This window comes from Heliangelus exortis, chromosome 17, assembly GCF_036169615.1.
Source record: "Heliangelus exortis chromosome 17, bHelExo1.hap1, whole genome shotgun sequence".
Classification (NCBI taxonomy): Eukaryota; Metazoa; Chordata; class Aves; order Apodiformes; family Trochilidae; genus Heliangelus; species Heliangelus exortis.
In genome coordinates, this window is record NC_092438.1 from 589,565 (window position 1) to 616,496 (window position 26,932).

The 26,932-nt window shown below is 38.7% G+C and overlaps 1 protein-coding gene across 7 annotated transcripts; it reads right to left on the bottom strand.

Moving 5' to 3' along the window:
- Window positions 1-97: 97 nt before the first annotated feature.
- On the bottom strand, window positions 98-26,868 carry PDPK1 (3-phosphoinositide dependent protein kinase 1). Of its 7 annotated transcripts, none has more exons than XM_071760923.1 (15): window positions 26,707-26,866; window positions 17,677-17,727; window positions 15,783-16,052; window positions 14,780-14,822; window positions 14,451-14,588; window positions 13,093-13,237; window positions 12,213-12,310; window positions 11,355-11,430; window positions 9,639-9,707; window positions 9,095-9,191; window positions 7,751-7,924; window positions 7,334-7,551; window positions 6,623-6,680; window positions 5,574-5,726; window positions 98-5,046 (listed from the first exon to the last, which is right to left on the bottom strand). In XM_071760923.1, the coding sequence occupies exons 3-15, from the start codon at window positions 15,993-15,995 to the stop codon at window positions 4,936-4,938; spliced, it is 1,593 nt and encodes a 530-aa protein (XP_071617024.1). In that variant the 5' UTR covers window positions 15,996-16,052; window positions 17,677-17,727; window positions 26,707-26,866; the 3' UTR covers window positions 98-4,935. The 7 variants fall into 7 exon arrangements, with proteins under 7 accessions (XP_071617024.1, XP_071617022.1, XP_071617021.1 ...); XM_071760921.1 differs by having other exon boundaries at window positions 26,696-26,866; XM_071760920.1 differs by lacking the exon at window positions 26,707-26,866 and adding an exon at window positions 26,494-26,632.
- Between the last annotated feature and the right edge of the window lie 64 nt (window positions 26,869-26,932).

The window sequence follows — 26,932 nt, forward strand, 5'->3', positions numbered from 1 at the left end:
GGGAAGGGGCAAGGCGGGCAGGCGGGGGCCGCGCCCGTTGTGGCGGCCTCGCCCCCGTCTCGGAGGTTCGGCGCGGAAGGAAGAGGCAGAAGCCGAGCCAGGACCCTACATGCCTTTATTACAGACTACCGAGCATAGGTGAATCCATCATCCGGTCACTAACTACACATCTACAGCACAGAGATCTGTCGAGAGGAGAATAAACAGTCATTAAATTATGAGATGATTAAATCATCGACCAATAGAAAATTTATATAATAAAGCCAGAAAAAAAAAAAAAAAAAAAAAGGTGTAAAATATAGTTTACAATAATTATTCACATTCAAGGCTGTACATCAATACATACAACACCATGGCCCCGAACATGAATTCAATCCAAATAATTCATATATTAGAATTTAAATAACACAGACTGAACTAGAGGCCAACAAGAGCCAGCGAAGAACCTTAGAAGAATAAAAATACAAAACTCTGTATCTTCTATCATTGCATTATTTGCTTCTGTTTTCACGAGTTCTTGGAGGAGGGGAGATTGTTTTGTGGCATTTGTTGAGGGGGGTTGGGGTTTTTTCTCTGTTGGTTTTCAGTTTTCTTTTTATCTGTACATCACAGTTACAGCTACAAATCAGGTAGAAAATATTACACACGTAACTGACAGCCACCAACCTGAAAACAGCTAGCATACAATTATGAAAACTGATTATGGTTCCTGGTTCCTATTTTTTCTCTTTTGTCAGATACAGTAAATGTAAGTTCTGCTACAATTTAGAACATTTGCCACATCCAATCAGAGTTAGTACACAATCACGGGAAGCTTTGTCAAATGGCAACATCTAGATTCTCTGTCACACTGACAGACCACATTATTGGGTACTTAAAAACCTCTCTGTATAAGTCATATTTCTGCTAAGAAAGAAGGAAACACTAAGTTACTAGTCTTGACTGGAAGCATGCCATTTTGGGTCAGAGAATTGGTTGGCTGTAAGCTCACTTAGCTGATGGACAATCTGTGTCATAAAGATTTGCATGAGCACTTCCGTTTGATTAAATAATTGCATAAATTATTATAGGCATCCAGCAAAATTTCAGATATAAATACCACACCTATTCATGTAATTCACTAGAAGAAAGAATGAAATCCACAGACCACATCTTTAGGCAACTATTAATATACAAGTTCTCCCCCTCAGCAAGGTGTTGAAATCAAATTTTTGTGCACAGGCCAAATGAAGTAATTGTGTTGACTTTACATGTCAGGATTCTTCAAAGTTCTCAGCACAAAACATAATGGTATCAAGTACATTAAGCATCTTCAGCTACAGAAAAGGGTTACAGTTACCAAATCTTGGTTTTAACCTATGGAGCTTTTCCCAGGCTGATAATACATCAGTCACTTCACAGCTAAATCAGATCAGAAAGAGAAAAGTAAGTGGAGCACAAACTACCTGATAGTTCGACGTCTTCAGCACCTATGTGCTTAGCAAATGAGATCTTAACTTGTAATGTCAGTCTGCTCACAATGCCTCAGCATCTCATCTGAAGGTCATCTTCCTTAATAGAAATCCTTCCTAAAACTGGACTTCAAGGCCAATGGTAATAATCTAATCTCTCCAGTTTATCAAAGTAGTTCTAAACTTCCTGTGACTGGGCTGGACACTGAATAGAACAGCTTGATTCAAAAATCCTTTCTAGTAGTAGTATTTCATTCTTTAAGCTCCATCCTACATAAAACAGATGCAGTAAACACCTTCATGAAGTTCAAATCAAGCAAAGCAAACTGACATTACTGACCAGATTCTTTATAGAATGATTGGCAAATGTCCAAAACATAAAAAATAAAATAAATCAATCAAGAGATTGGATTTTCAGTAGGTGCGTGCAGTGAGGAGTCTGAATAACAGTCTTCAAGTGCCTAACAATCCCTTTTGTGCTTTGAAAAAACACAGATAAAGAGCAGAGAAATTAATTGGCTTATCTGCAGCTCTGAAGAGCTTCCCTTGTACATTTCCTTCCATGAACTCCCATGACTGACAGGAGTAATCTTCAGGACAAAGATCTGAAGCTACCCGACTTCAGATGTAAGCATTTAAAACAGGAACAAGTCCTTCATAATATTCAGCACCTGCCAATACACATTTAAGTGGACAAACTGTTGAAACATACTTAAATCCATATGGTTGCTTTGTCATGCCTTGTTCTACTGCCATCTTTCAAAAACTGTGTGGATTTCACAGTCCAAGGCAGACAAATATCCCTTCCCAGAAAAGTTCAAGTCCCTCCATGAAAAAGCAGCAAAGGAAGACTTGATTTGGAACGCTGAAGTTCTAAGTGGAGGGATGCCTGTAAGAGATGCTCACAGGTTTCTGGTGACATAATTGGGAGAAGGGAAAAAAAAAAAAAAAGAAAAAAAAAAAGGAATACTAGTATGCAGACAGACTTCCAGACACCACCCTGACAGCTTACTGCTATCAAGATTTCTTTGTCTGAAAGCTTCTAGTAGACAGGATACAAGTCTACTGAGAGAGGATTTTCAGGGTGTGAAAAAGAGTAATTACTTTGTTATGGCAAAATTACTACAAGTCTAAATAATACAGAAAACATGTTTAGGCATTCTTGGATTTCCAATTAGTGAACAAGCCAATGGAGTTTATTCCTGCTCCTAATGAAGCTAAGGTGGTCACTTTAGCAAAACAGCTTTACCAGACTTTTTTGTCAGGTCAAGTTTTGCCACACTGAGCAGCTGTGGCACCATGAATCTTCATCACTGTCAAACTCTCCTGTATAATGTTTGGAATATGTCTACATGTCTACACCAAAGACTAAATCCAGAAGCTGGAATTTGACTGGCAGAGAACAATGAATGTCATAATGGTTAGAATGGTAAATACAGGATTAACAAAAGCACAGATAGAAGGTGTACTATGCTAATCAAATTTTAGTGTCAAGGAGTGTGCCTTGTATGTGATTAGTTTTCTCATGAAGCAAAGGGAATGGTGTTCTGTCTTTCTCATCTCAGCCATTTTACAGGACACCTCAGCTCTCAACACCAGGAACTGTAAGCCAGTGATTTATTTTTGTCAAGCCTGTGTACCTGGTGGGGTAACAAAAGATTACAAGAATGCAGTTCCTCCAAAAGTAAAGGCAACAGCACTCTCTCCTGTAAAGACTGAAAGGTACTGGAAAAGCTAACTTGCCACCAAGTACAACCATGTAACACAGTTTAAGAGATCAGTAATAAACCTCCTTAACTCTGTAAAACAAAAAATCTCCAACATTTATGCGTTTTCTGAGAAATCTTTAAGCCACTGCTTTTAAAATACTGCTTCTAGAACAGTAGCCCAGAAGTTTATTCAACATTACAGTGGAACATTTCTTTTTTTGGTGGGAGGAAAAGCACACTGTAGTATGAAACTTCAAAATGCAAAGAGGTTGTAGGTGTAGAAAGTGAATAAATAGGTGTCATGTTTATACTGCTTTTAAAACAAGGAAGGAATGCCTTTGTCCAGACCATTCCTCTCTGCAACATGGGCATGTTGAAAATACCATTAGGGAAGTTGGATTTAGCACATAAAAATTTGTCTTTGCAACATAACAAAAAAATGTTTGACTACAGAAACATCTTAATCTGAAGAGGATAAAGGAGACTGATATGAAAAACATTTTCATTTTACAGATATGATTTAAGTACCATATATTTTCCCCTTTTTAACAATATTTTCCTTTTATTTTTTTAACCAGGTTACTTTATGGATCTAATAGTTCAATTGCTTGATTTTTTTTTCAGAGTTGCTAAATATTTGACTAAGGACCATAAATAGTATTTGTACATCTCCTTATACAACGAGATAAAAAAGATCAAATAATCAATTGTACAAAGTTTTCACACTTCCCTCTCTACCCAGGTAAATAGGCTGGCTCCACTAAAATGCACAATACATGCACACCCTGGAAAGAAGGCTTCTAGCCCTCAGCTCCTGAAAAGGTGAAAAACTATTTACTACTTCAATAGTAACCTTTTATCCCCCATACTAACTAGTTAATTTTTTGGTTAGTGTTAGTTAAAAGCATGCTGGTAAGTTTATTGCCCCTTGATTAAACACATGTATGATTCATTAAAACCTAAATTGAACGTTTAAAATCTTATATGCTTCAGAAGCCAACGTTTCAATTTTAAAAAACTTTCAGTGACACATTGAACATTTTACTCTCTCAAAACCTGTATCATTGGAGCCTGTCTGCCAGATACATACATCTGATTCATTCACATAATTACTAAAGTACCACATAAATCTTGCAACCAGAACTATATTAGAAATTACACAAGGGTGCAACTGATCTGGCTACAAATGCCACATACCAATAAACTGGGGGACAGTGAGGAAAGGAAGAGAAAACTAAGAGGTGGTGCTTAGGAGAGGCATATAAAAGCTCCCTGATGGAATACAGTTTAGTGATAATCTGAAAGTCACAGAAAACTCCAGCCCCATAAAATGCAAGGCTGGTACATGATTCGGTGTGTGTGCGTGTGGATTGGTTTTAACTCATTTTAGGTGAAGCTGGTAATGCAAGGTCTATCCACTAACCTGCAGCAGAAACTGAGCTGAAGTGCACAAAAGCAAGATCTGCACTGCAATGATATGCATGTGGAAGCCTCAACAGAAGCACAAAGAGCGAGCAAAGCGACCCTGAATTCCATTAGGTTTTTGCTTTTCTCTCTTTAAAAAAAAACAAAACAAAAACCAAAGAAACAAAACAAACAAACAAACAAAAAAAAAAAACCAAAAAAAAGCCAAAAAAACCAAACAACACAACAAAAAAAAAATTCAGACATATGCTTCCCCTTGAGATGGTAATAGGTGGGTCGAAGATTCCTCTGATCGGCTGCACATGGAGTTCTAGCAGCAAGTAGGGAAACCGGGAAATTTTGGATGAGCTTTACTGTTTAGCAGCGTTCTGGTGGTATCTGTGCCGCCAAACTTCATGTATCTTTTTGCACCATTTATGAGCATTCCCACTTGGGTCCATCAGGTAATATGTCCTGTTTGGCTAAAAGTGAACAACATTTTAATTACTCCAAATACAGCTTAACCAAAAAGCAGTAATTACTCTTCATTTACCAATAAAAAAAAAATCTATTCAGAAGCGGGTCATAAACTTACCAAAAGTTAAATTCATAGTTATATAGCATTATATATTACTGAATAACCATGCATCTGGCATTTGTCAACTGACAATATACTGCTGGTACACTCCTTGTGATCCACTATATACAAAGAAGCCTAAATTTTAAATAGCTTTCTTAAGAACTTCCTTAAATCCCCAAATCCACTTATAATTTATTTACACATGAATAAAAATTTAAAAAAAAACACTTCTATTTTTGTGGGAAAAGCATATGTTGGGGAGGTTTCTGTTTGTGTTTTTTTATCTGGGGTCTGAGTTCTGTGAGCTTTTTTAAAAGTGAAGGCTATCAACATTTTAGGTTAAGGTACTGTATTTCCCCCAGGAAAATTTACTTAAAATAACTGTCCAACAACCTTAGTGCAACTTACAAAGAAACTGAAATTACTTACTGTGTGAACAAAAAAGGTCTTAAAATTTTTGGCTTCTGGCCGCAACTCTAAAGACCATGGGATTTCTCCTTTTAGAACTTTGTTGACAGGATCCACGTAATACAGGTGGGGCCCTTCTGTGAGCAGCAATTGGCGCCGACGTGCAAACAATCCCTACCAAGGGTGGCAATGCAAACACAAGCATGAGGGAACAAGTCAATGTGTAGATCTCTGAATTTAGCAACAGAGGTAGAGCGAAAATGTGTCAGTGACTGGATAGCATGTCTGAGTTTGGGGGACTTTTTTGTTTTCCTTTTGCTTTACCTATTTGATCTCACTCCTTTCCTAGTGGGTTGTAGTACATTCCTACTACATGGCAACATTCCTACTATTTTAAGAAAGCATGTTCAGGTTCTAGAAAAACAGCTGTACAGAGCAAAGCAAAATCTACTTGTCAAAGATTCCAGCACAGAAATCAATGCTCATGAATTTGTGAAAAAAATTAGAAACAAGCAGGTAGTGACTTAGATGGAAGAGAGACTACATGTAAAGCTGACACAAACTGCCATTGCTCATTTATACCACATTAAAATTAACACTGAAAGCTGTTCTAATGTCATCTCTGCCCCTCAGAATACAGACAATAGTTGGATCCAGGAAAAAACACCACAATTAAAAACAATATGGGCTTGTATTTTATTTTATGGTATTAGTGGCTCAATCCACATGCAGACACCCATCGAGACAAAGCATTTTCTGGGTTATATAGTATGACCCAGAAAGAGGGGGAGAGGGAAAAGAAGGGGAAAACTTGTTTACTACACTCTCAAAATAAAAGGATCAACAACACATCTACTTTTAGTCTTTTCTAAAAATTAAGAGCACACCATTAAGTTACAAAAAGCCCAATCTACTTATAAGAAAAGCCTACATTTAAAAAAACAAACATAACTATTTGACATTTACAAATAAGTTAAACAAGGAATCTCTAAAGCTGGTTCCTTATTTGTGCAACTGTGCAAAAATGTGAGAGCTGACTATCGTTACAGGGAGGTAAGAAGAGCCCTTACCTTTCTTTTGTCCACTGGACCCATTTTTAGTATTAAGTTATTTTCTACAAACTGATGCCTTGAAAAACAAAACAAAACAAAACTATCAGTCGAGAAGTAATGCTTCCACTGAAACAGCTTTATTATTTTTATTATTATGCAAATTTTCATGCCTCTCCTTAGTGCCTCTTTTTCTGCCAAGGAGTCTTTAACTTTACTAGATTTGTTTTGGACTCTTCCTCATTCCATTCCAATCTAAAATCTGAAAGGGGGGGCATGAAAAGCACAAATGAGAAAACTCAAGAGTGGAGAGAAACACTATACAAATGCATGGTCCAAACATTTTTGTTAGATATCAATAGCACACTACCATTCAAAAAAAAAAAAACAACAAACAATCAAAACCCAAAAAAACCAACTTATGGCAACTGTAAGAAAGAAGAAACCTTTTCCGGTTCTAGGACTCTGAGGAGGGAAGACTTCTCAGCACTGGCATTTCATCATTTCTGCCTGTCTTATAAACATACTCCACAACATCTTCTATACTTTGTACATTACAAAAACATGGTATTAGGGTTTTGTTGATACTGCTTTAAAAATAGAGGTCAAGAAAAATCTAGTTGCTTGAAGACATTAAGATTGACAAATATTAATCTGAATCAAAATAACTTAAATTTTCCGGATTCCTTATTGCTGTGCAAGTAACAGATGTGCTTTATTCAAAGATCTTACCAAGGATTTCCACCAGCCTGTTTTGCCAGAAGTAACCTCTTTTCATCCTCAGAAAACTGTAAGTCCAGCTCAAAGGAATTGTTGTCAAGATCATGAATATACTGTTCAATATTTCCTCCAGATGTCTGTGTTGTACTTGTCTCTGGGGCAGACAGTGAATGGGAAGAGGCAGAACCAGAAACTTGCATGCAACCAAACTGACTCAGGAGATTGTCATACTAAGGGAGGAAACAAAATTAAATTTCTTTAATTAAAAACCTTATTTTCCACTCGATTGCAGCTTTTAATGTACACATAAGTATGCTGGGTCAAAAGCAAGCCAAAGAGTACTTTTTCCACTCACTTTATCAGAAAAAAATGCAGACAAGTTCAAATGTTAATTACTGAATGAATTAATACAGCAATAGACAAACATACATTTCCATAACAATCTTCATCGTCCTCTGACATAGCAGGTAAATAGGCTGTAAGTTTTGGAGGTGTCTGAAGATGTAGGTTCTCCCACACAATGGATTCAAAGAAGGGGTGAGCCTTAAGAGGTCCATATCCTCCCATTTCTTCACAACCTAATCTGTTGGTAGCATCTAGAACCTGAGTAAATTACAATTAAATTAACATGCACAGAATAATGACAAGGAAAGAACAAGCACCATTCCCATTTGAGCAGTAGCATGCAAAAACTTTACACCAGTTGTTTTCACTGACTTGAGCATTCATATGTATATATGGACTACAAGGAGATTGCTTACATAAAACATGTCATTAGTCAGTATGGGTTTTTTAGCAACATTTTGTATTAGACTAGCTCACACAGCTAAGAGAAAGGAGCATTTCTTTGGGTCCACACAACTTTTTGGCTTTGTTTCTTCATAAAGACACAAGCAAAAATTAGAATGGGATGCTGCGATATACTTCAATGAATTATTCTCTGTGTGTATATTCTGACAGTCAAGAACCTGGGAAAGCTATAGCTGGTGTCAAACATCAGCCTTTCAAGAGCCCTAAAACTACACAGTTCTCAGGATGCTGATGCAGCCTGGACCTTATCTTTCAGCAGGCACTGACAGCCATAGAGCTGGCCTGGACACAGCAACCTGCTGCTAGGCCCTTTACAATGGTTTTACTCAACACCCACAAGCATGAGACCCTGAGTTTCCTCTTCACATCCCTGCCCCTTGCTAGTATGCCAGACTACAAACTTTTAAAAGCTTATACTATCAAAAATGCTCTCTGTAAATTCATTTTATTGTAATGGTTGAATCTCAGAAGACAGAACTATTTTTTCATCTTGTCAAACATTCACACACAGAGTAATCCTTTGGCTGGCACTATTAAAACATGTAGTAAATGCAAGAAAAGTGCATGCTAAAATGCAAGGTACATTGATTTATATTGTAATACATCTTCTTGCGATGTATAGAGCACTGCTTTTAACTAAAATATTCATTATACAATTCAACAATAATCACTCTGAGTACTATATAAACCTGAGTATTTGAATCTTAACTTATGTGCAATACACAGTATCTATAAATAATTTGCTTCCACTTCTGTGACAGTCATTAAAATTCACATTTGAAAAATATAATATGTGCTGATTAATACGGGATGTTGAATTTCAAGACAGTCTCCTGTGCAGTCAGTCAGCTCACAGACATTCTTACTATAAAATTTGCAACATAGTGCACAGAAACTTTAGGAAGTTACATAAGGTGAATATTTCCAACATCATCAAATTATTTAACAGTAGCAAATATTTACCAATAACTTTTCAACAAGGTCTTTTGCCTTGGGAAAAAATTTTTCTGGAAAGTCATATTCCAACTTTATTATCTTCTGGAATATAAGATATTCATTTCTGCAAGAGAAAGATATTAGCTCTTGTTATTAGTTCTCCATGGTTCTTTCACCTTAACACAGCATAACCTGGACAAATATTAAAAGGGATCTCTAAGGTAAGTCACGTTCCCATAAATCTTTCTAAGGTGAGGGGTACAGTTTTCCAGGTATGATCCCCAATGCACCTCAATACAGAGGTGCCTCACACCCTATTCATGTAGGCAGTTATCTTTACTGTACAAACAATGTGCAATCCTAGGACAAATTAAGGAATCTCTTGCAGCAACTCCAGTTATAGCTCTCTAAGAATCTTCATGATATCAGAAGGACAAATAAAAACAGACATGACATCGACATAAACACTGCACAATGACAAGTTGTGCTTCAGAACTGGTAGTAAGGTAAAAGCAAAACGAAGTCAATATATTAATGATGCACATGCAAAGAAATAGCTTAAATTTCTTACCCAGCTCTAAATGGAGGCAATCCAGCTACAAGCTGATATATTATGCATCCCAGAGCCCAGAGGTCAGAGCTTCAAAAGAAAAGACAAGACATTTAGCTTGTCGTCCTGTAAGTGTTTCAATTAAAACTAAATCTTAAGCTTCTGCTAGTTAGAACATAGCATGAACACATATCACCTTGAATTAAGTCTGGCCAGCATCATTAAAGAGAATAGAAAGAGTTTCTATATATATGGAAATAGCAAAAAAAGAGCTAGGGAGAATCTCCCCCCTCTACTTGACCTGGGAGGGAAGCCTGTGACTGAGGACATGGAAAAGGCTCAACTGCTGAGTGCTCATTTTGCCACAGTCTTTGTCAATGCCAATTGCTCCCTGAGGGTACAGCTCCCTGAACTGGAAGACCAAGATGGGGACGTTCCCCTTGTTCTTGTGGGAGACTTTAACTTATCAGATGTCTGCCAGTAATATAATACTGCAGACAGGAAGCAGTTCTGGAGATTCTTGAAGTGTGTGGAACACAACTTCCTAACAGAGCTGGTGATTGTGACAACTAGGAAAAGCTCACTGCTAGATCTCATTGTATGAGGTTAACAAGGCCAAGTGCCAGGTCTCGCACCTGGGTCATAGCAACCCCATGGGGAGCTACAGACTTGGAGAAGTGTGGTGAGAGAGCTCTGAGTTGGAAAGGGACCGGGGGATATTGGTTGACAGTCAATATATTGATTCAGCAGTGTGTGCAGGTGGCCAAGAAAGCCAAGGGCATCCTGGCTTTTATTAGGAACTCAGTGGCAAGCAGGAACAGGGAGGTGATCATCCCTCTGTACTCAGCTCTGGGGAGGCTGCATCTTGAGTTCTGTGTTCAGTCTGGGCACCTCACTAGACGAGGGACAGAGAGGTGCTGGAGCGTGTCCAGAGAAGGGCAACAAAGCTTGGGAAGGGCCTGGGACACAAGTCCTGTGAGGAGCTGGGGGTGTTTGGTCTGGAGAAGAGGAGGTGAGAGGAGACCTTATTGCTCTCTTCACCTACCTCAAGGGAGTTTGGAGCAAGGAGGGAAACAGCCTCTGCTCCTGAGTGAACTGTGATAGGACCAGAGGGAATGGATGGAAGCTGTGCCAGGGGAGGTTTAGGATGGATATTAGGAAATGTTTTTTCCATGAGAGGGTTGTCAGGCATTGGAATGGCCCAGGACAGTGACAGATTCACCATCTCTGGAGGCATTTAAAAGGCATTTGGACCTGGTCCTTGAGGACGTGGTTTAGTAGTTAGATTATGGTGTTGGTCAAAGGTTGGACTGGATGAGCTTGGAGGTCTCTTCCAACCTAAAACATTTTGTAATTTATTGGACAAACCTGCCTAGCATAATCTCCACATTGCTTTCACTTCATTCCCTGACAGAAGAGTAGGCTAGCAACACAATTTTGGAAAAAAACAGCATACAGTCACCATTCCAAGACAACTAGTCTTGAACATGTGTAAAACCACTGAATTCTCAGTCAAAATGATCAATGGGTATATAATGAGACCAAAAAGAATACATATTATCCACTATCACAGTTCAAAGATGCATCCAACTTAATGCAGCATTTGGCACTTCAGAATTAAAATCCTTTCCTCAAAATGTTTTATGCAAAAAAAATAGTCACAATGCAGCCTTTTCACTTAAATCTTTTCTTAAGACACAAACAAAAAGCAGGCTATATATATAAGAGAGTCCTCACCTTTTACAGGCAGATTTCTCTGTCAGCAGCTCAGGAGAAACATACTGGGCTGTCCCTACAAACGAGTTTGCTCGCGCTGGTTAGAAAATTGAAATAAATTAGCAAATGCACATTTATGGGAAGTCAATCTCCCACTTCTACCCCTGCCCCACTGCTGCAAGTTATCTAATGCTCAAAAGAGCCCACTGGAATTTTATTTCTCTACCCATTCACGAAACCCATTTAGAAGAAGCAAAACAATCAATCACAGTGATACCTACTTGGTTCAAGAAACCAGGCATTTTGTTGAATTCATTTGAACTAATTTCATTTCATAGGTATTCATTTGAAACTAGGCAAACACACTTTGTTAGGTATAAAATCTACCAATACAAGCTTACTGCATTTGAGTAAAATATTCAGTTTATCAAATTCAGTTTAGTGCTTTTTTAAGGCAATTTTTTAATTGTAATTGATTCACAGGTTATTACTAAGCAACTAATGACAAGAACTCTGTAACCTTCACATTTGAGCAACTCTGACAGTCACTGGAACTAAATAAAATACATAAGCAGATTAAAAACTTACTGTTTCAGATTACTCATATTAACACTTTATTTGTACTCTTGCCTTGCAAGTGAAAACTAATTTGAAGTAGTTTAATTCCCCACAATGTTTGTTGATTTAGCTGGCTACACTACCTACTACCTCTTCTGACAACCTGAGCAGTGATGGTCAAGACTGTCTCAAATCTCTCAATAATTTTGTTAAATAAGACATAACAATGGAAAGTTACAGGTTGGTAAATACAACACACATACATTTTCAAACAACCACCTGCCATAGCTGTTCCACATGATGAAGTAAATTATGGCATACCTTGTCTGCTATCTGCAGATAAAACTTTTGCTGTTCCAAAGTCTGTTATTTGAATGTGCATATCTTCATTTAGCAAGATGTTCTCTGGCTTAAGATCCCTGAAAAGGGCAAAATTTTACATTTAAACAGCACAAATTTAAGCTGCAAAGCTGCCTGACTTAAATGCATAATGCTATCATAAATGAGGCAGACATTCTACAAACATCATTGTGTCAACTCTTCTCTAACTTGTAGTTGTCAACATACAGACTTCCAACAGATTTTGAAAAGCTCATTAATTAACATTTTTTCTCAGAAGACTTGAAGTAAGGAATAATTTCAAACTAAGCTATTGTCTGTATCACTTGCTAACATGCAAAAATACAAAACAACAAAAAAAACCCTTTCACTTCTAAGCCTTAATCTAAGTAACTATTTGGCAGATTGATAAGGCAGTGAGATCTTCAAGGCCTCTATACTCAGTGCAAAACTCCAGTTAGTCAAAAAATGGCAGTCCCTTGCTCTCAGTAAATGTCCATAACAGGTAAGAACTGTAAACCACACTGCAGGAAAAAAAAAATAGTTAAAAAAAAAAAAATTCAGTTTCCATTTCTAGACCAACTGGTCAAGCTTGAACAAGACAAGCTTTTGGTAATGCTAATTCTGGCTCAAAAAGTTCTCTTACTTTTCCCCACTAGTGTAATAACTGAGTGTAATAACTGAGACTGGCTCTCTTCCCAAAGTTTTCTTCATCTAGCTCCCTATGTTAACAGCAGCACTAACAGTCATGAAATACTATTCTGCTTTCATTAGCATCTTTCCTTTAGATTTCATGAAGAATATTTCTTGAAAATACATCTTGTGCCCAATCAAATGCATTTTGGTCTCAGCTTTGTATTACCTGTGAATTATTCCTTTCCCATGCAAATACTCCAGGGCCGATACAATTTCAGCAGTATAAAACCTTGTACAAGTCTCATCAAATGAGCCAATTTTGCGTATATACTTCAGCAGCTCTCCATTTTTGGCATAACTAAGCCCAAAATCTGAATGAAAGTATAGTTAAGGTCTGCCAGTAAAACATTCTAAACCAAAAATTCTTACAACTCATTCCAAAGACAGGAACTCCACTAAAAATATGCAAACAATGGGAATGTGAAGTTGGTTAATTTGCAACTTCACAATGTAATCATCCAAAGCAGTTTCTTACATATATTAACAATCTTAGACACAAGACCAAATTATACTGGCCTAGCAAAGACTGCATAAAGGGGTAAGTTTGGAGTTTTTCCATTCAGTCACCTGAGTTAATTCATTCAAACTGTACACATAGCTGACCTCAAGGAGAACGACTTAGTCATAGAAATCTAAGTTTAAAATGGTCCCATCATCAAAGTTTCAAAATCAGTGTAGTGTTCAATAAGCAAAGGTTCACATGACAGAAGGGAGAGGTGCAAGTTGTTAGTGCATCCATGTAAGTACACACACAGTAGGGGGCCTGTTGGTACTGCCAGCAGCCACTGTGAAAAACACAACTACTTATCAACCCCAGGAGCAGACTTATCTATATCTTTTTACCCTTGGCACAGCCAAACTGAAGCAAGAAGATTAGAAGGAAATTCACATGATTAACATTTTCATCACAAGAAAAAAAAAAAAAAGCTGACTGCAAACCAATGAGCTTTCAAGACATAAGTGTACTTTGCAATTACTGCTGGGGAAAGAACTTAGGAACCAGTGGTCCCAACATAAGAATTTCAACTTTCTATCCTTCATACTATTCTGCAATCAGTTTTACATATGAAAAATTTTAATATACCTAATTGTTCAAATAAATACTAGTAAATATAGCTGGCTATCCTATTTTAAACACAGAAATTGTGGTGTTTTACTGTACATACCAGAAAAAACATGCCCAACACATTTCTCCTACACCTCCTAACTTTTTTTTTTTTTTTAATAATTTTAAACTTGCAAGTCACCCTTCAGCATTTACCTCATGGACATTTGAAGATACTCTTTTACTCACTTCCTCTATCCCAGAAATCATCCGCTTGTCTCTTTGAGGGGCCACAATCATTCTATTTGCTTAATATCTACTAAAAGCATTAATGCAAAAATTTCACCGCAGATATTAAGACACATAAATTCCTCAAGTTATTTTCATCATTCCTGTTAGACAATGTTTCAAAGGAACCAAAACTGAGGATTGTTACGTTTAAGAAAGAGTTACAGAAAGTTTTGAAATGCAAAGGATACATAGCTTTTCATCATCCTGAAAGGTGAAATAGAGTTTCACAAAGAAAGGGTGATCCAGGCGGGACATCACATCTCTCTCTCGTGTCACATATGGCACTTTGTTCTCTTTTATGATATGACGTTTTTCTAGTATTTTAACTTAATGGAAAAAAGAGTGAAAATTCAGTAGGTGCAATCAAATGAAGTCCATCTAAGTAATTTTTAAGGTGTTTTTGTTAGATAAAATTATCATAAAACCACCAGTTCTGGTTTTTAAGCAGATGTTTTGTAACAGGATTATGCTGATGATGCGTTTTTTAAAAGTTCATGTTGAAGGAGTCAATACTCACTGGCATATTCTCTAGAACTTGCCAATTCTCGAGCCAAGACAACCTGTGCCAGGGGAAAGAAAATATATTGTAACAATTCATTAAAGACATACACTAACATTGATTCTGATCTTCTAGAAGTATTGAGAACACTGACTGTCCAAAGTAACAGCTATCAGAACTGCAATCAACAAAATTAAGCATGTGTTCATACAGTTAAGTATAACACTTGCTTTGCTAAAACTTATACACCTGACTGGGTAACCACTAATTTACCTTTTTTCCAGAAGATAATCTCAAGATTTATTGTGACATAAATCTCAGTAAATGGCCAAATCTTCTTAAAGGAAGTTTGTAAGGAAAAATATTTAAAGAAAGAGAATGACAGATTTTCAACTAATAGAAGCAAGGGATAAAGCTTCAGGTAAACAGTTCAATGTTTTTAAAGAAAAAAAGCTTTTGGAAAAAGAGCTCATCTTCAAGAAAGAAATTCTGTAAAAGACAACTTTTAAGACAAGGTCTTAAGGTTTTCTTGCATGAATGTGAGCAGTAACCTTGTAACAACAGATGACTACACTCATGATGTCCTTCAGGGCCAGGACACTAGAGGCTGAGAAAAAATACTGGGTATATATCACTGTTCTTACTTTCTTCCCTAGGAATCTGACAGTAGCTCCTGACACAGACAGGAAAATGCACTCTTACCATGAGACAGTTCTCATCCAGTTCCAATAATTTATATCAAAATTCTAACACATTATGCTATCAAAGTTACATTAGAAAGCACTGTCTACTAAAAATCAAATTATCACATCACCAGGATACAATGGACTTTCTGATGAGTTTAAACTTATTTGAAAAATCAGCTCCCACATTTAGAGGAACACTTTAATTTTTAAAGTTAAACTTAAAATCACTATGTCCTGCTCATTTGCTCTTCAAGTTGTTCTCATCAATATAATTTGCACAACAAATTTTGAAGTTTAGTTAAGATCTTTGACACTCTTATTAAAAGTGAAGTTACCGTTGAAAAAGATCCTTCACCCAGAATTTTCCCAAACTTGAAGTCATCAGGTCGTTTCTTTCGAGGCTGTGGAGGCTGCTGTCCTGGATGTTGCTGCAAGGAGTTTGAGCTAGATATTGATTCAGCTGCAGTGCTCTCCATGTTAGGTCCCTGTCTGCTGCCACAGGTGGAAATGACAGATGGAGTGCTGGAATCTGCTTGGTTCCTCACCATTGATGGGGATGAACAAGAGCATAACACCACACTAGACTGGATTGGAACAGCATCATACTGAAAAGAGAAACAAAACTGTTAGTCCCATACTTTCAAATTATTACCAAATATATTTGCACTTTATTTCCCTACAAGCATCATACACAACCCTATTTGAAAGGGTTATAATGAATAACATTAGTCTAGGGATCCAAGTTACAACGAACTCTAAATGAGCAAGTAAAGCATGAAAACTTTAATGGGAACAAGGGACACATTCCTACACTTTTACTTGGAATTTCACTTTCTCCAACAGTATTTCTCTGATACACATTGGAGAGGGACAGGAAGAAAACATACAAAATACAGATCAGCTGGAGGATTTAATAATTTAATATTAAATATCTAATACTTTCCTTGAAGAATGCTCTGGTCCATGACCTTTGAAAACAAGGAAGATTATACTATTTAAATTGTACATATGGTCACATAAACACACCCCCATTCCAAATTAAAGAACCAGATACAGCTCAGAAAATACCAAGTACAAGAAGATACACTCTAAATATGGATTCTTGTAATACACAATGAAAATCATCATTTAGTGCCATTTTGTGAATTTTTCCCAGACCAAGGAAACACAGCAAGCTGTTTTCCCTCCCTGCTTGCAATAACCCTGCATTAGTCTTGTCAGATGTCTGCTTCAAACGTTTTTCTTGAAACTGTCCAGAAAACACAGACAATAGGAGAGCTCTGCTGAATTACTTCTGACAATAAAAACTGAAATGCTATGCAGAGGGAATATTTAAGAAAATTAATGCCATGCTAGAAAACTTTTTTAATCTCAATATTTTAACATACATCCAAGCAGCTTGAAACCATGACTTACTGAAAGTCTCCTCAAAACAGATGTATTATACAACTCTGACCTAGTCTGTAACGTACCTCGTGCTGACACTCAAATTGACTTTACTTCTGACAAAAATAATTTTCTACCTTATGAATTTCAACTTGATTCAGAACATTTTTCTGCATTTCTAGCGGAAGCCTCTTTAGATGGTACTTGGACTTGCATTCAATCATGCACATGGACTTAAAAGCACCTAGCTACCAAGTTAGCAATTGCTCACTTGACTGTGCTCTATGCAGTAGGGAAAAGCAGCCCTTATTTACAGCTAAATTTCTTTCAAAAAGAAGTTACAGCTCAGAAGTACACTTCACTTACACATTTAGTGACATCACAGAACAATGAGAAACATACTTATTTCTAAGCATGCAGATTTATGCTTCCTAAATTGACACTAATTAACAAAGTCTAAAAGAGTACAGCAGTTACAGAGAGTAGAGAATCAATTTCCACAAGTTTGAAAATTATCTATTTTTAGGAAACTAACCAAAAATATCCTCAGAGAAGCAAAAGGGAAGATTCTCTTTCCAATCTGCGTGCAGTCTACCTGCTCCAGGATCCCTATTGCTCCTTAGGGATTTTTACGAGAACTATGACTACACCAGTAGGGCAGCAGATCAAGAACAGGTAACAGCTTTTATTAGACCTTTGTGATACAGCAGACTGATGAGGAATCAGCCTATGATAATAGTTATTTACTATATTTTCTACACTTTTTGTTAGAACAAAAGGGGAGCATGGCTGGGGGAAGACTCTTGAGACAGATGTTGCTTTTTGTAAAGTTCACTAACTCACCCAGAGAGCAGTATATGCCTCTTCTCAGAATTGGTCACACAGCATTCCTCCCTTTGAAAAGAAGAAAGTATATTGATGCTGCTATCAAGAATACAGCACATAAAGTACGTGTGCTGTAGGTCACGGTTCCTTTCATGACTTCTGTACAGATATTTTAGCTGATACCTTCTCCAGACTAGTTACTGTCCCTAGCATTCTCAGAGCCCAACTGAATCACCATTCCTCCAGACAGTTACTCAAACAGCAGCTGGAATTAAAACCAGAGTGTGCCCTTTCCTGTCAAGAGTGCAGCAAGGCTGACAAGCACAACTGCTCAACAATAACATGCATCCCATCAATTAAAATATAGTAAATAAAAAGCACACAATGAGAATAAGTACTAGGATTTAAATGATTGACTGGCTCCAGTCAGGCTATTGCAGAGCAACTGAGGGTTTAGAGGTAAGTAAAGCAGCAGCATCGTGGGGGATCTGGTTAGATCTTGCATTTAGTAAGATCACCTTGAAAAAACAAACAAATGAGAAACAAAAAAACAACACAACAAAATCGCACCAGAGAGCACTGAGAGAAAAAGAAAAAAAAAAAAGGTGGGGGGTATTGGATGCACAGTATCTTTGTATTTCCTTGCACAGTATCTGAAACCAAATCACAAAGAATATCAAGTATAGAAAAGTCCTATGGGAAAGAGAGATGGGAGTAAAGGACTTCGTAGGGAGAGGTTATTTCCAGAGAAGCTATAACGTCAATTAGTCCCCTGGCTTTCTCAAAGGAAAGTCAAGATTAAGAACAAGGACAGAGGAAGATGCAAGAGATCTAAAATATCAATTGCCTAAGAAATGACAAAACTATGCAACTAGGTATGCTGTACCTGAACATATACAGAAAAGGCTACTCCCACACTTGTCTTTCACACTCCAAATATTCTTGTTTAGTATTTTGTGTCCTGTACTATTTACTTTCTCTGTTTTACTTTGAAAGATGGAAAAAAAAACCATCTGCAGAGACCATATACACGTATAGTCTCATGTATATGAGATATATGTATATGTATACATGTCTTCACACATGCCAGAGACAGAATACAGACTTTCTTATCTGATCCAGCCTTGTCCAGCTGCCCTTTTACAAAAATCAGATTTAAGATCTTCCTTCTGCTAGACACAGACTTATTTAGTGAGGCATAAAGTCAATCACTGAAGAATTTAAAAACCACCTAAACTGCATCTGCAGTTCTCAGAAGATTAAGGATGCTCTCCCCTTCCAGCAACCACCCCCATTTTTCAGATGGCAACCCAGTGAAAGCACAGACCCTCACACAGTGACAGCATGCCACACATCACTGTGGACCACACTGATAACCACTGAGCCTCTAGCTCTAGCCCCCCTGCTATACAGCAAGTACAGTGACAACTGCAAGTCACTACCTTTTAAAATCTGCAAGGCTGCTCTTGTAACACAGTCCTACCAACACTAACAGCACCAAAAAATACTTGTAGGGTCTAGGCCTTCTGGAGCTTCCAGAATCCCTTACTTCCATTCTAACTGATGTGACACAGCCCTGAAGATGACTGCAAATATCTCTGCTACCACATAAACTATATTAGCAAAGTCTCATTTCTTTTACAAAGAAAATTGGTGTGAAAAGGTGTAACCTACCACTTGTCTGGTAACACTGACTTCAGCTGCTGACTGTATTACTGAGGCTGTCTGCATGAAGACACTGTGCAGATGTGAACAGAAAAGCTCTTCCATCCACTTAATTGTAAGGCCAATTTTTTTGTGGAAACACACCTTGCAAACAAAATATTTTTTACACAAAGCAACAGGAGGTCTACATCTCAACTGGAACACTTGCTTTGATAATAAATAATGCTGATGGGACTGTATAAGCCAGAGCATTGGCACAACCCTCTTATGAATGTTTTTTATGCTATACTGTATTACAGGTCTAGTAAACAAAACAATGCAGATAGACATACATAAAACATTTGACTTAGCATTACACAATGTCTGAAATGCAGAATACTATTGATGAAAATGAATATGGGACACATTCTAAGTAAAACTGGATAAACTATTGAAAAACTTATAATCAACATTCATCCCCAACCAATGATCTCTTCCAGTTCACATCTGGATTGACTCAAACCAAAAGGATTGAAATGATAATTGCACAAATTCAAAGACTGAGGGAAAAAAACCAAACCACCACACACCATTTGGCAAGTAAGTGTAGTTCTTACTTAAAGTAACCTACAGCTTCTTGTAAATCAGACAGTGAGACTTTACATTTGTTTCTACCAAAACATTACTACAAATTTCAATATGGTCCAAGAATTTTGGCCTAACAGTGGGAAACAAGTGGATGAAGAGCTCAAGCTAGTCCATACCTGAATATACAGAACTAGAAAATTGTACTGCCACTACTACTGTGCAAACAGTAAGGAGAAAATCAAAACAAACCAGTTCAGGAGAAAATCAAGACACATCTCCTGGAAAAACATTCAATCATCTTGCTACGTGAAGCTCCTAAAATCTGTGTTTATTAAAGAATCTGACTGGTTTAGCCTTGTGGTCTCAGAGAATATAGAACTCTGAAATAAGAGCCATCTGCAATTTAATACAAGTCTTACAGGACATAAGAATTACTGAGTGGTGTATGTCATAAGTGTTAGACTAAATTATAACAAGAAGTTCACAGACTATCATGAAAATAAACCAATAGAAGCATATGCCCTGAATTAGTAAACTCTGCATAAGAAATTACAGGATTCAGAAAGGAACATAGAAGCATTCTAGGGTATCTATAAATTAACCTTCTCACTTACAAATGCATTTTGAGACAGTGCAAAAACAGACAGTACATGGTACATAATAAGATACCCTCGCTGGCTGTCCAAGCACAACTTTTACATCTTTGACATAGCCCTTTGATAGAGAACAGGAAGATCTTCCAAAATCTATGCATCTAAAATTCCATGTCCATATTAATACACTGTCTTCAAGTTAAAACATGGAGTATATATTTAACTGTGCAACTAAGGAGGAACACAGGCCTTTTCTTCACATTCAGAGAAAGTAATTGATTTCACTGGTCATGCTTTTTGTAGTTTCAGAAATAAGAGCTGTCTAGCTAATATTTATCAATACTGCTACTTTGCTAGACATTTTTAGATAAGCTTGACCTGAGAGGTTTTCTAAATTAATTCGGTTATTTTGATTATTTTGATTTAATCTTGTCATATAAGACAAAGATTACGAAACTGAAATGAATGCAAACACAAAATCATCACAAATAAAATGGAGCATTTTAAAGAACAAACACTCTTCTCAAAAAAAAAAAAAAAAAAACAAAAAACAAAACACCAAAAACAACAACAAAAAACAAATGAGGCACCTACCTGGGTTACAAAGATGCCAAAGATAAGTTGTCCCAGGACAACAGGATGGCTTTTTTCTACAGAAAAGTTATTTGGGTATCATAGTAAGCCCTTCTCCTCAAACTGCAATAAAGAACTCTACTTGAAGTATCAGTTCCTTGCAGATATTAAAAAAGGCATTAACAACAAATGTTTTTCTTGTATAGCACAGTGGTTTATGTTGTGTAAAGCTGCAACAGCACTCTTTGAAACCTCATGGTCGAATGGTATGCAAAGATTACTGTACAGAACTGAAGACCTGGCTCCTAACCCAACAAACTGCCCATCAACTTCTCTGGAAGAAAGAAACCATTACGAGTAGCAAAACCGAATGAGGACAATTTGTCAAGAATCTATACTCTGATCAAGGCTCATAAATGGTTACTTATTACTACATTTAACTTGGTTTTGCAAAAGACTCTGAAGTCATGCATCTATCTGGTGTAAGATTTTTTGATCTCAGAAATTGGCACATGAAAAATCTTAATGGACCGTTTTTATTAATGAATCATGTAAATTTAAAGAGGGAGGATTTTTTTTATTGTTGTTTAAACAGACTGCCATACTCACTAATTAAAGAAGTCTAGGCTCTGACCCCCGAAAACAACTATGCTCACCTTCTAGTGTAGTGTCATTTGAAACCTTGAAACCTCTCCAACGCAGAAGATAAGCATTCACTGATGCACTAGCATAAAACTGCATAAAACTGATTAATCCCCTCCTCCAAAACGGAAAAAAAAAAAAAAAATTGAAAATTAATTTAACAAAGTTTGTTTGATAGAAATTACTCCCGTTTAAAGGAAGATTTCTTTAAAAGTAATGCCCTGGTAATACATTTCCAGCTGGCCATGGGCTGCCTCATCTTCAAAAATCAATTTTGGAAGATAGAAATTCTATTTTCAAAACATAAAGAAGAAGATTAAATTTGAAGAAGAATCAACATTAACTGAGTTTTCTTCTTAAGCTTTCTGGATGTACATCCTCAAAAAGTTCATGGTATGCAAAGAGTGTTTTAAAGTTTGGGGAGATATAGGGTATTCATATAAAATGATCTCAAATTAACAGAGGCAAAGCTCAGTTTTGACACTACACTTCCTTCATAACTGAACACATCACCTATGACCAGTTCCTTACTTTTTTTGCAGTAAATCTATAAAGCAGTTTATCCATAAGAGAGCAAAGAGGAAATAAGATTCATGTTACAACAGAAAAAATATAACCAAAGGTTCAAGGATTTGGGACCACAGAGAACACCTCTACATTGTTAGATAGTCTTCACTCTTCATTTAGGGAAGATGGCTATTTTATCCATAAGACTGAATTTGTTAGTTTCTTGCATGCAGAGCAATATTGAGCACAGCATCTTAGTTATTGCAAAGGCATTTTTCTAAATTTAACAGCCTTACACATGTTATTTCCTCCACAAATTTCCAGGATCCTAACTCCAAAGTCAAGCAGAGATTAAAGCTAATGAAAGGATTTGTAAGAATCTGCACATCAGCCAATTACCCTCTAACCTCCTCCACTGCCAAACAAAGCACTTAAATTCCAAGCACCTTCAGAGGCAGACAGTACTTCAGGCCTGGCTCCACTACCTGTCCCTTTCCCTGCCCCCAGCCTCAAAACAGACCAGAAACAGGCAGCCCCAAAATCTCTAAGAACCTAAAGTCAGCCTATGGCCCAAATGGTTTCAGATGTAAACAAGTCATTGAGAATTCATTTCACACAAACAGATCCAGGGCAGCTCACAGGAAAACAAAAGCCATCTGTAACTGCAGCAGTCTGGAGCACATTCTGCACCATCAATTACATCATGAAGCACACCAATACCAAGAGGTACTGTGGAGCACGGACAGGGCTCATGCTAACAAACACAAAAGGACTTCCCACACCAGGCTCCTTGCCAGCAATTCCAGACAGCAAAGAGAACAGTTTTGGGGGAAGAGCAGAGAACTGGCCACACGGAGGTGGCAGTATGTAGAAGGAGTATACAAAGGTTGCACAGTGCAGTAGAGAACTGGAAATTTAATTTCTTTAGAATTACTAAAGAACTGAACATCAAATTTGGTATTTTATTTTCAGAAGAATGTGCTAAGTAAATTGACCCTTGCAATTTTTTGCCATAAAGAGTTATAAAACATTTGTCAGGAGAAGTATTTACAGATGGTCTGTTAAAGCAGAAAGCAAATCCAAGCTTAAATATTTAATCACACAACAAACAAGTTATTTCCTACAGAACTGCAGTGTGAAAAATAAGGTTCTAGACCAAATAACAACTTTGTGCATCCTGTGTTCAATCATTACATACACTTCAGTTAGACCTTAGTAATCTTCCACAAGTTTACCTGCACATAAGTTGTCAGAAAGGGAAGTGGGGAGGCAGAAAAATCATCCTGTTCCCCTTTTTTGCTTCTTCATTACATATACATAACCTAACTTTGCCACCTGCAAAAAAGTTTTCCCATTTGAAATGCCAGAAAGAATAATTCCTTGGCTTCATACAATTTCTTCAAAAACTCCAACCTGAGGACCTTGGAGAAGGATTTTTATCTTTGAAACATAGTGCTTTCTGTACTAATTTTTTTATCTTTCCATATTAAAAAATAATTTCTAACTCGCATATTCTCTGATGCCACAAATGTTTTAGTTCTACAGAAATTCATACAGCTTTCTTTGAAAAAAAAAGTAGATAAAATGCAAGTTTGCTGTTAAGTAAACTGCAAGTTTATTACTTTTTCCAGTCTAACAAAGCACGTCTGGCTTCATGCCTTCTGTACCAAAATCCTTGTATGCACTTCAATAGCCAGCAGCCCTTTCCAAGTTTTTCCTGCAATGCTGCCTTCCAACTGATCTGCTTTGGGAGAGCATCAAGAGTCTGCAGGGCGTCTTACAGTGTGCAGCTACAGCAATCTGTGTGTAGAGTTTCAAGAGATATGTGGAACAGACATTACTTCTAGCACTAACTACTAGACAAACAAGACCAAGAATAATTTGCTTTTGAAAAACAAAAACAAACCCTACGTACACAGTGGATTCACTGTCTATTTGAAGATCACTCTTATTACCTGGACTGCCTCCTTTCCATTAGCTACCAGAACTTCCTATGATAGAAATATGAATGAATACAAAATTGCACCTCTTAAGCTTCTTCCATTTTTTCCCCTTCAACTATCACCTCAACATCTGTATCTTTCACTGTTTTATATTCCTGCTGTCTGCTTTGGTAAGAGATTTACAGAAAAAAAGATGAAAGCCTATGAGTGAGTGATAAAGATTAGTCAGAGATGTACACTGCAAACCCCAGAGAAGAGACAGTAACGTAGGGAAAAATCCCTCCAGTCCCCAGGTCAGAAGTGCTGGCAGAATACAACAACCACTCGAGCAGCTAAACCTGACAGTGAAATGTTCCTAGAAATGTAGGTGCAGTAACCATGCCTTCAGACTCTTCATTTGAGAGGAAGAGCACTTCTTCATATCAGACCAAACATGCTGGTAATGAAGGCATTAACTGCAAATAACTAAAACCACACTGACACCTGCAACTAAAGCAGCACTGAAGTTGTTTCTTTCTTAAAAGTGCAATTCTCCCCTTAGCACCATGCTTTCAGAAAAATGTTTAGTAGAATGTTTTAGGAATTGTCTCCACAAACACGAATACAAAATTTAACTGTTCTGATAGAGGAATGCTGGAATATTCCTTTCAAAGTTGTGGTCTATTCCCCTCCCCCAGTCTTTTGCTGTTTCAGTAAAACAATCACAGAGCTAATTAATGTCATTAATTCCATCACACAGACATTAACAGTAACCTCCTCAGAGTTTCAGAAATACTGATTTCCCATACTTGATATAATCTGAATTACAAAAAGGTTAGCTGAACCTGTCTGATACTGCTACTCACCAGACCAGGAAAGTATTAAAAGGGATGGAAGAGAAGGAATTAAAAATAAGTTACCCTGAAAAAAATTACTAAAACTAAAATAAGATGGCTGTCAACTTTGTCCTTCTATCATTCTCTCTTTATATGTTTCTCTTACAGGCAGGAACCTAAGAAGTCTTTAGGAAAAGAACATAAATAAAAGTATTTCGGAGAGAAAAACCTGGAAAGAAATGCAAGAAACAAGGACAGAAGCACAAAGGGAAGCACAGTCCCTGTTTAAGAGGCCAAGTAAACAGAAGTCATCTCTGATGCTGAGAAGCAGTCATATGGAGCTCTTTCAAGTGACAGGAAAGCAAAACTAATCCCTTTACTAATCAAACATCACTGTATTTCATAATCCTAGATCCAGTATTCCATGTCCTCACATATTTCACATAATAATTCTCATCTTCCATCAACAAATATGCAAAACCCTGATGAAAAAGCAACGAGTGTGAAGAGGAGAGCACAGTGAAACCTGACTCCATGAATCAATGCAGCTGCCCCAGTCCCCATGCAGAAGACCCTCCTTAACCAATTCCAACTATGAAAAAGTTTTAAGTGCTACTGCAAAGTGAAGCTTGCCTGCTTACAGCTCACAGAAAGAACACCAGACACAAAAGCTCAGCAGCATGAACACAGGGATAAGGAGCATCCCTTTGCCTACTGGCAACAATGACAGCAACAAAAGCAAGTATTTAATTTTGTAAAAGCACGCTTACCATAGGGGAATTTCTACACTAACTCTATAAACTACAATGCAAATTAAGATTTACCATTACCACTTCTGTGCATCAGCTACAACCCTACCTCACGATACTCAGCGCTCACAAAACGTTACGAGTTTCACACTGTCACACAACGTCAACAACCGGCGTCCCACACGGCCCTCACTGCCCTCCTCACGTCAGTTCCCACCGAACAAAAGGCGGATCTCAGAGGAACAAGTGGCTCTCCCTGGGCATCGGCTCCCGGCGGGGCCCGGCCCAGCCACGCCAACGCCTCGCACCCGGAACCGAGCGCGAAGCTCCGCCAGAGGCCGCGGGGCGACCGCCTCGGTCACAGCAACAGCAGGAGCAGCAGCAGGAGCAGCAGCAGGAGCAGCCTCCGCTCGCCTCCTGCCGCTGGCAGCCCGAGCTGGGGCCGCCCGCCGCTGCGCCAGCCCCACGCCTCAGGGCCCCGCCGGTGCCTGGGGCGACAGCGGGGCCTCTCGCGGGGCCCACGGGGACCCAGGAGGGGGAACGAGGACCGGGAGCAGCGGCTCCGCGGCGGGCCCCGCGGAGGACAGAGCTCGCCCGGCCGCTCTCCCTGTGCGACCGGGCGGCAGGGCCGCCCCCGAAACCCCGGCGGCGTGCGGGACACGGGCGGCCGCTCCGTCACGGGCCGGCTCCGGCGTCCGGGCCTACTTCTTCCCCCGGCGAACCTCGCGGGCCGTCGGCAACCCCGGGAGCCCGCAGCACGGACCTCGCGGCCCGGACTCACCAGGTGGCTGCTAGTGCTGGCCATGGGCCCGCCCGGCCGGCGCGGCCCCCGCTCCCCTCACCCTTTAGGCTCCCCTCGCACGGCCCAGCCCGGGCCAATGGGGCGCCCGCATCCCCCGCCCGTGAGGTCACCACAACAATGCCCCCCCCCTCCGCTGCAGGCGGGACTTCCGTGACGCTCGCTCTCTCATGAGTGGAGCTACCTGCTACTCACGCTCGGGCACGGGCAGCGCATCCCCCATCAGCCTCCGCGTCCACGGCCGCTTCGAGCAGGCGCAGTGCGCGCGGTGACGCCGGCGGCCACGGTTCCGGGCGGGAGGCGGAGCGGGGTGAGGGCGGAAGAAGCTCCCGCCGCGCGCTCACATCCGGGTGCGTGCCACGACACAAGGAGGCCGCGGAGTGGCGGCGTGGTGACGTCAGCAGGGGCTGCAGCCCCGCCC